Raw genomic sequence first — 16,192 nt, forward strand, 5'->3', positions numbered from 1 at the left:
TACATGTGTCATGCATCTCAGTTTACACTGCAGTTTTCCATTTGAAGGGTTATAAGAGGGCAGTCTTTTATTTGAAAGCCTGTCTAATGCTAAAGATACAAATCCATAATAAGACAGAGCAAAGCCCTTGAAGTTACCAGCAAAGGCACCCAACCGCAGAAAAATAGGTTGCTTAGTCACTGTCTTTTCCACTATGCTGGAATGTACTGCATTTCTAGATTACACACATCAGTTAGCATATGTAAACTTTATGCAATTTAGACCAGGATCCTATATACGTTTAGCATGGCATAAATACATATACACCAGGGCAGTTGTGCCAGACTCTACTGTACAACAGGCGCTAGGGCCCTAACCTCACCTGTTTCACAATAGGCATTTAGTTCCCGACCTACCAAGTCAAATGTGAGTAAGCATCTGAGAAAGCTCTACATTAGCTTGTGGAATGATTGACTGCACTAGGACTGCTCCCAGGCAATCAGGCCATCTCTGAGAAAGTGCAACCACTGACGCAACTATTTTTATGCCATCATAGCACCCCAAAACATTCTGGCAATTTTTTGGCAATGTGGAAGCGTAACCTTAACGAGCATTATAGTGTATGTTGACTTTATATTCACATTACAGATATATAGGTTAAGTTTAAAATAAACCTTGCAATGACTGAAATCTCCCAGATAGGTGATGCTGGAGAAAAAGAATACTGACCAAAACCAAAGTAATCTCACCCTAGAATTGTAACCTAGTTCTTAAAAGTGATATAACAGCCCTACAGATCTTTGATCAGTCTAAAAAAAAAAATATTTCCTACCCAATTATCAATGACTCTCACAAGACAAGTGCTATGTTAACTTCCCCAAAGTATAAGGGGTCCCTGCCCCCGCACTCAAAAAGGATTCAATTATTATGAAAACGGTAAACTATCACTCTGAGGATAACAAAATTTTGTCAATCTGGATAAATTTATCAATATCAGAATCTGTTCCAAGTCCCCATTCTGTAAATCTTGAAAATTAAAATTTTAGAAAAGCTAAATTGCTATCATTATTTACAATAAATTAATCTTAAGAAAATAAAATCTTTATAAAATGTTTATAATTGCTTCCTGAGCAAATATGTACAGCATAAAATCCCAAAGGTTAGTAGAAAGATTCCTTATAGGTTTCATGTGCACCATTTTCTGATATTTTCATCCTATTTTTCCAAAGTCTTGCTTTTGGGCCAAGGGGGACCTTCACCAGTTCCTATTGAAATTTTCATCTTTCATAGCTTTGACCAGCCAGTCTCTTTCCTTGTCATCATCATCATCAGAGTCACTCATGTCACTAGAGTCATGAGCTAGGAGACGGGAATAATTAATTTTTTTCTGACGTGGTAACTTGGACTGGACAATCAAGAACAAGATCAACCAGAGTATTAATGTAATGGTGCATGCCCTGTAAAGCACTGCTAGGCCAAAGCTGTTCACAACAAACCCCCCAGCAAAGCTGCCCAAACTGGCTCCACATCCACAAGAGAGGCCTTGCAGGACAAGATGCAGAGACCTCTCTGTGCCAGGAGTGGCAATGTCATCTGCAAGCATGTTCACAGCCCACCATAAGGCGCCGTTGCTGAAGGCACAGAAGATCTGGATTGGCAGCACTGCCCAGGTACTCCACAGGAACGAATAGTACAGCAGCTGTGCTGCAAGACAGCTCAGGCTCAAAGCCACTGTGCCACCACCTGAGAGGGCCCTTAGCAACTTGCATTTGAAAAAGCTGAGAAGGATTTCGGCAATCAGTCCAATGGCAAGAGAGAGGCCCATGTATAACTCATTGCTGCCTTGGTCTTGCATCTGCCAAAAAAGAAAATTCTGCACAGTTGATCCAATGGCCCCTGTGAGGAAAACAGTGACAGCAGACAGGATGGTTCGGCCATCATTTCCAATTAGGTTCAAAGCTTTGATTGTTTTATTGACATGTTCAGTTTTTTTGGAGACATGGATGGGAAAGAAGACACTGACAAGTAAAGTTAAAGTTATCAAACAGGCATAGCCGTAAAAATGTACTGCAAAACGTGGGATATTGGTGGTCAAAAAACAGTTCAGCTGATCCACGAGCACTGCTATGCTGCACACTCCCACAGATGCACCTAAATAACTCCAGATCCAAAGGTTTCCATATTTGTCTGCAGCATCTACAAAGTCAAGGTACTCATAGAGGCTGTCATCAACCATCCATCCAAGAGGGGCAGCCAGGAGCTCCCAAAGCACAACAACCCCCAGCGCCATAAGAAAGACCTGGTGCTCACCGTCCAAGAAGGCAGAACCTTGTAGCAACTGAGAGTTCACATCCTGAGCTCTTTCCCGGCGCCCTGACAGGTTTTTCTCTGTGAGATGTACCAGGACTGTGTGAAATGTGGAGTTTTTACTTTCCCTTGAAGAGCCATTTCCCTCAGGGTTCTTTTTTACATTCATGATGCCAGTATTTGGATTTCTATTTGGCTTCGTAGGCACACTCACAGTAGATGCCTCTAACATTTCTTCTATCAGGGCAACTTCTTTCTCAGAAGTACCAGATGTCACACCAAAAGGCACATCACTGAATTGCTGTGTATCTGTATTGGCACGACTGCCTCCATTGTTAATCAGAGAAGGGATATTTGTAAAGGAATAAATGCTGATTGATGTATTTGCTAGTCTTGGTTTACCCGTAGTCACCAGATCTCCTGAGATCTTTCCAGGTGCTTCCATGGAGAGGGCTCTGTTATTAGAACCCAGTCTAGTACTCACTGTACTTAGGCTGCTCACACTTACATCAGGCACCTGGGTTGCAGTCAACAGTGTGCCTGAATGGTGGCTCATATTACAAAACTTATAGACAACATCCTTGTTCAATGGTGGGACTAGAGTAAGAAGCAAACCTGCTCCAACTGAGCACAGCAATGATCCACTGATGAGGACTTTTCTTTTATTGTGGGTTTTTGCTAGGTAGGAGCATAAGGGGGCCCAAAGCGAAGTGATTAAGTGCTTCAGTCCTATTACAATCCCTACTAATGGTGCAGTTAGCCCAAGCTGCCGAAAGTACAAAGTTAAAAATGGAATTGTGCAGGCATTGCCTGCACTATAAAGAAAATGGAAAAGACTAGCAAGAGTTAGTGCTTTGTTCACATCCCACTGGCTATTTGTACTCATGGCTTCAGAGGCAGGCTTGGTTCCCAATTTTGCCCTGCAAATTAATTAAAAAGACTGGTCAGTATTGAATAAAATAGAGGAATGTTAGAAGAAACATTTTATTTGGCTAGAACTGCAAAATACAATATTAGTCATTATACCAGGACAGTAATGATAAGCTAAGAACCAGATGGAAAACAGTTTTGTGCTTTTATTTTTCAGTCTACAAATGACACAACATTCTGGGGCTTTTTTCTTCATATGTTTCTGCATCATTTGTGTTTTTCTGAGATAACCCAAGACTAACTAAAACAAATTAGGAGTAGAGAGCTCTTCTTTGAGCCCAGTGTTTATTAGTGTACGATCCATCAGGATAACACCACAGGATTGTGGAGAGAACTGAGGCAGACAAACTGGTAGGGAAAGAGGAGCTGTGCATGTGAATCATTCTGGAAGTACTGCAGACTTCTTCACCATCTGGTGGGACACTTGTGTAAGGAGGTCTCAGAGACCTTCTTATAAAAACCAGCAAAATGCAAGCCAATAAAATGTTCTTATACAGACTAGTATAGTGCTCAGCCCTTTGCCCAACTAATGAGTTATTACAAGCAAAAAGCCCGAACAGGATTCTGTATTAGATACAGTTTTCTATGGCGGTTCAAATAATCTTATGCTACAATCTATTCTTATTTATTATTTATCTGAAATACCTGAATACCTGAAAAAGCCACCCAACGTAGTTTCCAGGACAAAAGCTTAAAACAATAAAATACATAAAATATAACAGTGTAGCTATATTAAATTAAAACAACATTTAAAAACAATCATAGTAATGTAACAGATATACTAAAATATTCAAACAGTATAAATAATTTTAAAAACAACAACATGAAACAACTTAGTGTCTAACAATCAGTAATCCGAGAGGGAGTCGTACAACCTGGGGCAGGGCATTTTTGTAAGGATAATGTCAACACAGAGCTGTAGCCAACCAACCACTAACTCCTATGTCCACCAACTAATTGGCAGGCAAGCAAATCTCATCAGGCTACTAGGGGATAAGATGCATATTATTATTTTGCATTTTTGCCAAGAAAATTAGAAAGGAACATGGCACAAGAAAGAAAATAATGATTATGAGAGACAGCAATACAGCTGTTACACCTGACTTTCAAAGTACTGTCACCATCATGTGCCTTCAAGTCATTTGTGACTTATGGTGACCCTAAGGCCAACCTAACACAATGTTTTCTTGGCCAAATTTGTTCAGAGGGGGTTTGCCTTTGCCTTCCCCCTGACACTGAGGGAGTGAGACTTGCCCAAGGTCACCCAGGGAGTTTCCATGGCTAAGTCTCCAGTGTTGTAATCCAATGCTCAAAACACTATACCATGCTGGCTGTCATCTTCAAAGTATATGGTAGATAATTTTTCAGTATCTATTTGCCACCAGCTTTGTGAAGAATCCTGAGTAAAGCTAGGAAGTGAATTTTCCAGATTAGTCATTAACAGGAAATGGAACAAATCTCATATATGTTTGAAAAAGGGCTCTACACATTATAAGGGAGACCAATCCTGGGTTTTAACAACTCCAGGGGGTACATCATTTCATTGCCTTGAGTTTATCTCTCTCCATCGTTTTAGGAAATGAGTTCCCATTAGTACCACTGTGGCTTTACAATTCAGGTCGGTCAAAAATGTCACACTTGTGAGCCAACTAGAATGCAATTCCAGGGTTTCCTAAAAACTGTTTACTTTTATTTATTGTTTTAAAGTAAATACTTTAGGTAATTTTTGGGACAAGATACAGTATACGGTGATTAACCAGAAACTCAAAAACTCAAAAAACTGCAGAATTAAAATTCCAATGTTCTTTTAAAAATCCAGCCATGGCAAAGATGAAATGTTTTTAAACTGCTTTAACTTTGTGTTTTTAACAGAACTGTTGTTTTAAAAAACTTTTCTACTAACAGTTGTTCATCAGTGCTTTAATTTTTTGTAGGTCACCTTGAATCCTGTGCTGAGAGAAAGGCAAGATAGAAATTAAATAAACAAAGAAACATTATAATTCTTGAGTTCTATACTAAAATCATAGAATCTGAAAGGGTTGAAAGAGGTGTCAAGGGCCATCCAGGCCAACCCCATTCTGCCATGCAGGAACTCACAATCAAAGCACCAGATAGCTATCCAGCCTCTGCTTAAAGACCTCCAAAGAGGGAGATTCCACCACTCTCCACTGAGGGAGTGTGTTCCACGGTCAAACAGCTCTTACTGTCAGGAAGTTCCTCCTAATAACGAGGTGGAATCTCTTTTCCTGGAGCTTGCATCCATTGCTCCAGTTCCTATTCTCTGGAGCAGCAGAAAACAAGCATGCTCCAACCTCAATATGACATCCCCTTCAAATATTTAAATAGGGCTATCATATCATCTCTTAACCTTCTCTTCTCCAGGCTAAACATACCCAGCTCCTTAAGTCATTCCTCATAGGGCATGGTTTTCAGACCCTTCACCATTTTAGTCGTCCTCCTCTGGACACGTTCCAGCTTGTCTACATCTTTTTTGAATTGTGGCACCCAGAACTGGACACAGTATTCCAGGTGGGGCCTGACCAAAGCAGAATAGTGTGGCACTATTACTTCCCTTGATCTAGACACTATACTTCTATTGATGCAGCCTAGAATCAGGGACGTAGCCAAGGGGGGGGGGGTGTCTGTTGGTTCTGGACCCCCCTTCTGTTAGATTCAATGAATGGTGCGTGCTGCTGTGCCGCCGCACCCAAGCCCCATTATAATGATGGCACTTAGTCTGGATCTCCCCCTTCCCAAAATCCTGGCTACGTCCCTGCTAGAATTGGCTTTTTTAGCTGCTGCATCATACTGTTGACTTATGTTCAACTTGTTGTCTACTAGTCTTATTAATATTAATCTTATTAATACCGTCTTATTAAAATAATCATTGTAAGCCGCTCTGAGAGCCATTAGGGCTGAAGGGCGGGGTATAAATAACCTAAATAAATAATAATAAATAAATACTAGGACTCCTAGATCCCTTTCACATGTACTGTGGTCAAGCAAGGTGTCCTGAACCTGGGAAGGAGGGAGATTTCAGCTGTGACCTTATACTTGCTTATACTGCTGCTAACATGGTTAGCTGGCATTTGCTGAAGCCCGTGTTTACCTACAACTGATATCAGAAACACCCTGTTGACACAGAAACGTATAAAGGAAAAAAAATCAGAATGTGGTTGTGCCATTTGTAGACGGGAAAAAACCATAAATAAATACTATTAGTAATAAACACGGAGCTCCAAAGAGAGCTTTCTACTTGTAATTTGTTTTAGTAAGACTCGGGCCTGTTACAGACTGCCAAAATAAAGCTGCTTCGGGTCTCTTTGGAGATATGCTATTTAAATGATGCATGGGTCCTAAGAGTCCGGAGGTCGTGCCAAAGCCACACTCCCTTCCTAAGCACTGGAGTGCAGCTTTGGTGCAGCTTCCGGATTCTTAGGATGCATGCATCATTTAAACAGCATACCTCCAAAGAGACCCGAAGCAGCTTTATTTTGGCAGTCTGTAACAGGCCTCGGGTTATTTCAGGAAATCACAAATGAAGTATGGAAAAATACAAGAAGCCTTTCTTTAACATCAGAAGAAAGTCAGTCACAATTTTTCCATGTTTGACTGAAAACATAACATACGTTTAAAAACAAACTGATAGATGCATTTAGTGAAAGACTGAAAGTACACATAAACAGCATTAATAGCAATGTTCTCCACGCAAAGAGAAGTTACTGCAATATACAGTGGTACCCCGGGATACGAATGCGCCGCCTTACGAAATTTCCGGGTTACGAAAGAAATTCACTTAATTAATTATTTCCGGGTTACGAAGGTTATTCCGGGTTGCGAAAGAAATTTTGGTGCTTTTCGGCGCGATTTCACCCGGAATCGCGGCTTTCGCTATTAAAGACTATGGGCTTTTTCGGCTAGCGAAAGTTTCCGGGTTACGAAGGGCTCCGCGGAACGGATTACTTTCGTAACCCGGGGTACCACTGTACTTCAATACCATTAGGCATGATTTTCCTTAGGGTTACCAACTATTCATACTTTAGGAGATGTGTGGTGTAGTGGTTTGAGCACTAGACTACAACTGTGGAGGCCAAGGTTTGAGTCCCAGTTTGGCCATGAAACCCACTGGGTGACCTTGGGCAAGTCACACTCTCTCAGCCTCAGAGAATGGCAATGGCAAACCCCCTCTAAACAAATCTTGCCATGAAAACCCCTTAGGGTCGCCATAAGTCGGAACTGATTTGAAGGCACACAAACAAAGCACTACCACAGCAAAATTCTCTGCACTTTCTGAAGGCAAATCTGGGTTTGCAAATAATTTATTTAATCCCACTTCTAGTTTCAAAAATATGTTTGAAATGGATTTTCTTACAAAGTAAAAAATGGAACAAAACAAACACCAAACTATTCCCTGGGAAAGGAAAGTGCTTGTAGAAATAGAGAGCATTATTTTGTCAATCATGTGTCTCTGTTTTATGCATGCCTTCAAATTGCTTGCCCACTTACAGCGACCCCATGAATTTCATAGAGTTTTAGAGAGATTTTGTAGCACCTTAGACACTAACTGAAAGAAAGTTAAGAAGCTGGCAGCATGAGCTTTCGTAGATTTCCGTCTACTTCCTCAGATGCTTCTGATGGAGTGGAAGTAGATTGAAGTCTACGAAAGCGCATGCTGCCAGCTTCTTACTAAGACTAAGGAGTTTATCAGACAAGGGAAATTGGAAGTATAATCCAATGGCAATCCGAATGCAATCATGGGGTTTAACATTATTGCGTGATAGGTGATCACATGCAATTTTGAGCAATGGCAAGCTATTTTCGGGCAATGGGAAGTCAATTCGAATGCAATTCGAATTCACGTAAATTCACTGAACTAGCGACTTGACATGAATGCATTCTGGCCCCACTTTCTTTTCATTTGAAATTAAGAGAAATTCTTCCCATGTGATAAACTCCTAAGGTGCTACAAATTCTCTCCAATGCTCATTCTACAGACTAACATGGCGGTATCTTTGAGTTCATAGGGTTTTGTTAGGCAAGGAATACTGAGAGGCGGATCTGCCAATTTCTTACTGTAAAATATAGCCCACAGCACCTGGAATTCATTGGCGGTCCCCCATCCAAGTACTAACCAGGGCTGACTGTGCTTGGCTCCCAAGACCAGATGAGATCTGGTGCCTTCAGGATATTTAGGCACCCTGTGTGTGTTTGTTCTGTCAAGTCGCCTGTGACTCTTGAACTTCATAGGGTTTTCTTAGGCAAGGAATACTCAGAGGTGGTTTTGCCAGTTCCTTCCAATGAAACACTCCAGGCCTCTTTAAAAACATCTTACTGCTATGAAATATAGCCTACAGCACCTAGTACTCCTTGGAGGTCTCAAGTGCATGTGCATGCCTTTAAGTCACCTGTTAACTTATGGTGACTCTTGAATTTCATAGGGTTTTCTAAGGCAACAAAGGACTTTATCAAATGGAGCCAAATTGGTTAAACCCTGGGCAGAAATGGGATTTTAAAATCTGCAAAACACTTACTTTTGTAGGGTTTTTTTCAGATGCGTTTACGTCAATGAAAAATAAACACGTTAATCCGAACGCAAATTCGACAAAACACACTCCTTTTTAGTTTGTCAACTTTGCATTTGGATTAACGTTGCATTATTTCTCATCAACGCAAATGTCGCCACAGGAAAACCACCCGCTCTTGTGGATTATGTCTAATTTCTGTTCGGGTTAACCTGAACGTTGTGTGAAAAAACAACCCACTTTTGCGGGGTCCCCCCCACTTTCCATCAGGTTCCTGCATGGGATCCGTCCCGTGTGATAAACTCTGAAGTGGTTTGGCCATTTCCTTCCTCTGAAATGTAACCTACAGCACTGGTATCCGTTGGCGGTCTCCCATCCAGATGCTAACCAGGGCTGGCACTGCTTAGCTTCCAAGATTAGGCGGAATCTGGTGACTTTTAGGGTAGTTTGCTTGTCTGTTTTGTATTTTGTTGTGGTGGCAGAGACAGCTTCCGCACTGCAGAAATAACCCAGTTTGAGGCTACTTTAAGTGCCACAGCCCAATGCTATGGAATTCTGGGAGTTGTTGACAACTCCCATAATTCCAAAGCATTGCACCATGGCGCTTAAAGCAAACTCAAATCGGATTATTGTTTTATTATCATAATTTTGTTTTATAATTTTTATTATAATATTCTTTATTATTATTATTATTACACCGTATATGGGTCCTATTAAACAAAACGCCGCTTTTCTGGGTAGTTTCTGGGCCAAGGTTCCCCACCAGGACCAACAGCATGGCCTCAGCGACCCTTCCCCGAGAGAGCGGGGCCCTTTCTGCCAACAACCGACAGCCCTCCCTATCCATTCCTAACTCACCTTGGGGAGGTTGCCATGGTAACCGGGGCTGCTGCTGCTGCCTGCTGTCGCGCGCCTCTCTCGCGCCCAACGGTTACCCTGCACGCGGAGGGGGCCTCCCCCGCTACCTGAGAAGAGGAAGCATGACGGAGGCGCGTGCGACTGCGCACACAACACAAGAAGCAGTGGGGGGAGGGGGCTCGAGTTCCTTATTTCCTCCGCTTTCAAGGCATACAGCGCGGCTTCTCGGCTCGCTGTCAATGCCCTGCGCATGCGCCAAGGAGCACCTGGTCTCGGCAACAGAGGCTGAGGTTGGGCTTGGGCCACGCCCCCTGCACCTGTCAGGCCACGCCACGCCCCTTGGCGACAATAATGTCGTGTTGGTGGAAATGCCCTCCCCGAAGGGAGGGGTAGGCTGTTGCTAGGAGACGGGGGCGGCCTACTTGATAAATGGCTTCTGCCTAGGCCTGCCTCCAGCAGCCAAGTTAGAAACAATCCCCACTCATTTCAAAGGGGCTCGTTGTACGCCTTCCAAGACGTTTCTGACTAATGGCCACTTAATCGAGGGGTTTTCTTGGCAATAACTTTTTTTTGCACAAGGTTTTTCTCCGAAGCTGAGAGAGTGTGACTTGGCCAAGGGCACCCAGTGGGTTTCCATGGCTCAGCGGGGATTTGAACTCTGGCCTCCAGTGCCATACACAGTCCAATGCTCAAAAACACTAGGCCACACTGGCTTGAAAACAGACTGCCTCTGCACTGCTGAAATAATGCAGTTTGAAATCACTTTAATTGCCATGGCAACCTAGGAGATTTGTAGTTTGTTGTGGCACCAGAGCCCTCTGGCAGAGAAGGCTAAACGTCTTGAGAAACTACAAATCGCTGAATTCCATAGCACTGAGCCACATCCCTAAATGGCTTGGGTCCAGGGTACTTGGAGGACCACCTCTCCCCATATAGTCCACCTCGCACACTCAGAACATCTGGGGCCAACCTATTGGAGGTCCCTAAGTCTCGTTTTGTAACGACCTCACAGAGGGCCTTTACTATCTTTGCCCCCACTGTGTGGAACAAGCTCCCTGTACAGCTTCGCTCCTCTGCATCGTTACTTTCTTTTAAAAAAGATTTAAAAACACACTTATTTCGGCTGGCATTCCCACTTCAGTAATCCTGTTATCTTTTGCCCCAACTACCTTAAAGTTGTTGTCTTATCTTTGCCCTGATATTTTGATTGTTTGCTTCCCGTCCCTACTCCTCTGATGATGTTTTAATTTTTATATGTAATATTTTAACTTGTATTTTATTGTCTTCTTACCTGTAAGCCGCCTTGATCACATTGTGGAAAGGCGGGGTAGAAATAAAGATTATTATTATTATTATTATTATTATTAAGAGGTGTCAAACCCCTGCAGTGCTGACTCAGCCCCAGAGGAGCAGAGCCCCTTCGTTTCTGATTTAGCTCTATCTGGGCAGTTTTAGTTCCCCTTTTAAAGTGATGTTTTTACCCAAGCATTTTACCGTATTTATCTATTACAGTATATCTCGCAACATTCGGTATATGGAAACACAGGGCTGCTAACGCAAGCTCAGCGGCAGGGAAATCAGTAAAATGAAGATCAAAGAAAGAAGGGCAATTATAATGGCTTTCAAGGTTTTTTGTTTGTTTGTTTAAGGTTTAGATAATAAAAAGCATTCAAGATGGTGCTGAAGTGACAACATCATGAGCAACACAACAGTCAGGCTTCCCTGGAGCATGTAAATCTGAGGTCCATTTTTTTAAGGCCAGAAAGTGGGGTGAAGCAATGTAGCCCCTGCTTTCGTTGTTGTTGTTTTAATTAAAAGGAACTACGCTAGCCCCAATTCCTTTTTAGATCAACATTATTTAGGGAGACGTTGAAAAGCAAAGACTTTTTGTCTTTGTGCCTCTAGTTTATTTAGTGACCTCCGAAGGAAAGTGTTCTGCTGGGGATTAATATTTTAAAAGCCAGGCTTAGGATCATCTATGAAAGAAACACAAGAGAGCTTTCTGTTAGAACAGCAGTTCCTTGTACTCCACGGTTTATCACCTAATAGAAGTTGCTTTCATATTTTAATAACTAAGGGTGACGGGGAGGGGAGCCTATGATAAATACTACAATGTTGAAGTCATTACATTGCATAATAAAGAAATGATTTCCCTGGCTCTGCTAAAGAAATCTTGTGGCTTTCCCTTAAGGGGAGGTTTAGACGTGACCCCTAAATCCAGGTTCACTCACACTTTTACTACCAACACTTTTACTACCAGGTTACTCTGAGGAGGCCTTTTTGGCCAGTTTCCCTGCTCCAATAAACAGGCATACATGACATCAAAATATCTTTTGCAGCTATTTAATGAAAGTAAAATTTTTCATCTTCCAACACTGGATGTGTTACATTTTTACAAATAATTTATTATTTATTTACATAATGTACACATGTTTATTTGCTACAGATATAGCCAATACAAAATGCAGAGCAATCAATCATAGAGTCACCTGGTTTGTAAACATCTACATGCAGAAAATGCTTGCAGAACCAATTTGGACAATGTTTACAGAACCAAAACTATACCTAAAACACAAATGTTGAGAACTTGTTTTAAAGGCACTGGCTCACACAGTATGAGCACATGGAAATATCAGTGCTGTACTATTTCTGGCTCCATCAGATATTGTTAGATCTATATTTTATAATTTCCCTCCTTCCCTTTGCAGCAGATTTGTCTGTCCTTCTAGATCCAGCATATCTCATCCCCTTGAGATGGACCTCATGTGGCCCCATTTCTCAATTACTTACATTTTTACATAAGGCAACTGAAATAGAAACGTAATGCTGCAGACACCAACCCCTGACATCCCCAAAATCTGCTCCAAAGGGCTCAGAAATCATTTGGAGCCCATTTTCCAACTACGCCAATGACTGCTGCAGCTGGGGAGGATGTAGCTCCAGCATGATTTTGAATTTAAGCCATAGCAGTTTCTGCTGAAGTGCAGTGTAAAACATCCCACAGTGGGCCTACCATATATAAATAATATGGAAATGCAGTTAGCAGAGCACTGACAATGGCCAAGGAGGAGAAGACTATCAACAGTTACCAATCATGTTGGGTACATATTACTTCCTGTATCAGAAGGAGTATCCCTTGTATATCAGTTGCTAGGGAGCATGTGGGGGAGGTTGGTATTGTTCTCATGACCTGCTTGTGGGCTTCCTATAAGCATTTGGTTACTGGAGTAGATAAGCTTTGATCTAGCATCCTTATTATATTTTTTACAATTAGTGAAGGTGCTGATACTAGAATTACCAAAACCTTCAAAAAGACATTCCATACCCTCACAGCCGGTTTTTGTTTGTTTTTTGGAGGGGGGTTAAAATCTCCAAGTGCAGAAGAGCCCAGGGATCTGAAAAGGATGAAATTATACCCCATACTTTTCTGGAGTGCCCAGACAATTTTTAAATGGGGGTTTGTCTTAATACTCCATGGCTTCAGAAAATTCAAGTTGCTACGTTTATCAAGGTTTTGTATAGAAAACAAGGACATCCAAGCTCATGCACTATTTTTGAAACATTTCCCACAGAGCCCCAGAATGTCCCAAAAGACCAGTTATCAGTACAAAATAACCATAATAATAAAAAATGCTGATATGTCATATGCCTTATTTTTTTACATTTTTAAAATGTCGTACGTCAGATTGACCAGTTTGAAAGTGGTTTAGGAATTAGAATGATCAAGACTTCTCTCTGATACACAAGGGAGTAGAATATGGACCTTTTCACCCTACAATTCATCTTCAGCACAATATTAGAGACTATATTAAACATAATTCACAGGTGATATCTCTGTCCAATTAAATTAAATGGGATTAATTAGGAAGCTTCTCCGAAATGCTGCAGATGCTGCACATGTTCCACATATGGCTTTATTGCCCCAAAGCTGCCAATTTCTTGAGATAAGTATCTGATAAGATATCAAGTAACAGGCTAAAAAGTGAATCACTCTGAGGTTCTGTTGTGGTTACTCTCTGTATTTGAGGGTCCTAATAAAAAGTTACTTCTTAGAGCAGCCAGACTGGACATCTATAGAAGATGGAAAGAGTTATAAGACCTAAGTATTCAAGGATGGATGGACTATATGGGCGGAATCTCACATTGTCAGAGTAATAGACATAAACTTTAAAAAACTGGATGGGCATATAAAAACAGACTAATTTGAAAAGACATTGAGGGCTTTAAATCTTTTTCTAAGAAGATATCTGTTCATCATCCACCAAACCCACAGATCAGGTTTTGGAGGGATCCATTCTGATTCTTGGGTTTGAAAGGTAATCATTATTTTTAGCTCTAAACAATCTCTTATTTCAAGGGATCTGATCTTTTTTCAGTTACTGTTGTCATTTTTCTCTTTTCAGGTTGTCTTCCTTTCTTGTTTGTATTAGGCACTTACATATCAACATTTTATAACTGTTAACTGAAATTCTTCATAAATAAGTAAAATGAGAGAGAGTGTTTGGTGGCTTTAAAAACATGTCTGGAAGACTACTGTATATTTTCTCCTCCCATGACGTAGCAGCAAGCATAGTGTTTCATGGGGCATCTTTGGAAAGGTACCAGTTTTATTTGTTTTTGTCCCTTACTATTATATACTTTAATACATTATTTGGCTTTAATTTTGGAAAGAGAAGCAGGAGCATAGGTATGGCTCTGCCGGTGGAGTTTATCACACGGGAGGAATTTCTCTTAATTTCGAATGAAAAGAAAGTGGGGCCAGAACGCATTCACATGAATTCGCTAGTTCAGCAAATTTATGTGAATTCGAATTGTGTTCAAGCTGACTTCCCATTGCCTGAAAATAGCTTGCCATTGCCCGAAATTGCGTGTGATCACCTCTCACGCAATAATGTGAAACCCCTTGACTGCGTTTGGACTGACTTCCCATTGCCCGAAATTGCGTGTGGTAGTCTATCACGCAATGACGTTAAACCCCATGATTGCATTCAGATTGCCATTGGATTATACTTCCAATTTCCCTTGTCTGATAGCGTCCATAGTCAGCATCTCTGGCCTGTACAAACAGAGGTGTTACAAATCCTTTCATCTGTGCCACCTGTTCTGTTCAGGTTAGTCATCCATGTTGGACTGCATGGTCAAAGTGCCCTGCAGGTTAGCAGGTCTCTAGTTCTCAGAAAACATGCATGGCATCTTGTTCACAGGAATTTCATTCTGTCTACATTAGATACCATTTGGTGCTGTTTCAGATTTGTCGCCATATATGCTCCACTTTCTTGTCCAAAGAGACATTTTTCCTTTTCCTTGAAGGGCAGAATATGACAGGAATTCATGCACACAAACATATAACAAATTATCCTGATGGTTTCATAACAAAAGAAACCATTGTATGCTGCTTCATTAACTGGAAATCCCTAATTTAAATTGAAATCCTTAATTTTATTCAGCATGTTAAGAGGTGGAGTTATTTGCAGAACAGCAAGCTGGCAAGTAATCAAGTGTTCTAAATTTCTTGCAGTAGTTCTGTAAAATACTATTTAGGGTCACACTTGGCTCAAGAGAACTGCAATCTTAACTAGCATCCCTGTCAAGAGTTGTACACACTTTTGTTCTGACATGATACAGTGATGAGATATGTAGTAGGGATGGTATGTTTTAGAAATATTTTTAAACTGTGAGCTTAAATGCAGGTGCTGAGATAAGCCAGGGAAGGAGGGGAACCACATTCAAGATCAGTTGTAAAAACATGTCTGGCTGGCACAACAAAGAGAAAGAGGCGGTGTGGGAAAGGAAAGAGGAATATGTTTATTAGTTTTAATGAATAAGAATTAGGTCTGCTTGAAGTCTGAACTGTGTGTAGTTTAGTTATGTGCTGGTAACATTTGCAGGTCAATTCTGACATTGAAAGTCATCAGACTGGACGTATAGTTTCTTAACAAAGGCCCGTTACAGACCGCCCAAAAGGGGCGGTCTCAGGCCGCTGCCGGTTGCAGCGTGGAGGAGCCGCAGCAGCCAAACCGCGTGACTCCTCCGCACTGCAAAAAAGGAGCACGAAAATCACGCTTCTTCCAGCAACCCGGAAGAGACGTCGCAAGTGCCAAAGCGCGCACTCGCGACGTCTCTTCTGGGTTGGGATGTGCGGACGCAGAGCGTCCACTACGTCAAGATGGCGGCGCCCATCTGTATAGGGCGCCGCTATCTTGACGTATCGGTTACGCGCGAGGGGCAAGGCGCATCCGGAAGTGCCGCCCCTCACGCGTGATCGCGGTGCAAGAACGGCGCCTCTTAGGCCCGTCTATAACGCGCCAAAGATTTCTGAGGTTTTACTACTGAACCTGGGTTTCTGAATTTTGGTATTCTGTTGGATTTGACAGTCCCTAAGTGTAAAGAAAGATTGTTTGGTATCAGCTATTTCATTTCAAATGATGAAATAAAAGCTTTTCCCCACTTATTGTCTGATAGGAGAGAAAATTCTATTAATAAAGCACAACAGAAAAGCCTCAGAAGTTCATACCTTTTTGCTTCCTCTTCCATCTGTTCGCACAGAACCATACAACTGGGCTTTATTTCCTGCCAAAGTCTTCAGCAGTGCTCCC

The 16,192-nt window shown here is 41.6% G+C and overlaps 1 protein-coding gene across 3 annotated transcripts; it reads right to left on the reverse strand.

The window, feature by feature from the left end:
* Positions 1–781: 781 nt before the first annotated feature.
* On the reverse strand, positions 782–16,173 carry MFSD6L (major facilitator superfamily domain containing 6 like). Of its 3 annotated transcripts, none has more exons than XM_089534021.1 (2): positions 16,111–16,173; positions 782–3,206 (listed from the first exon to the last, which is right to left on the reverse strand). In XM_089534021.1, the coding sequence occupies exons 1-2, from the start codon at positions 16,146–16,148 to the stop codon at positions 1,235–1,237; spliced, it is 2,010 nt and encodes a 669-aa protein (XP_089390147.1). In that variant the 5' UTR covers positions 16,149–16,173; the 3' UTR covers positions 782–1,234. The 3 variants fall into 3 exon arrangements, with proteins under 3 accessions (XP_089390147.1, XP_089390150.1, XP_089390140.1); XM_089534024.1 differs by lacking the exon at positions 16,111–16,173 and adding an exon at positions 9,597–9,747; XM_089534014.1 differs by lacking the exon at positions 16,111–16,173 and adding an exon at positions 9,437–9,553.
* Positions 16,174–16,192: the final 19 nt, after the last annotated feature.

The sequence above is a fragment of the Sceloporus occidentalis genome, unplaced genomic scaffold (assembly GCF_023333645.1).
Source record: "Sceloporus occidentalis isolate IW3139 unplaced genomic scaffold, rSceOcc1.0.p SCAF_1, whole genome shotgun sequence".
Taxonomy (NCBI): Eukaryota; Metazoa; Chordata; class Lepidosauria; order Squamata; family Phrynosomatidae; genus Sceloporus; species Sceloporus occidentalis.

Coding starts and splice junctions, on each gene's coding strand:
- MFSD6L (XM_089534014.1), bottom strand. CDS start 9,516: ATGCTGTTGGTCCTGGTGGGGAACCTTGGCCCAGAAACTACCCAGAAA. Junction 3,207..9,436: donor TTTAATAGGACCCATATACG/GTGTAATAATAA, acceptor ATTAATTTGCAG/GGCAAAATTGGGAACCAAGC.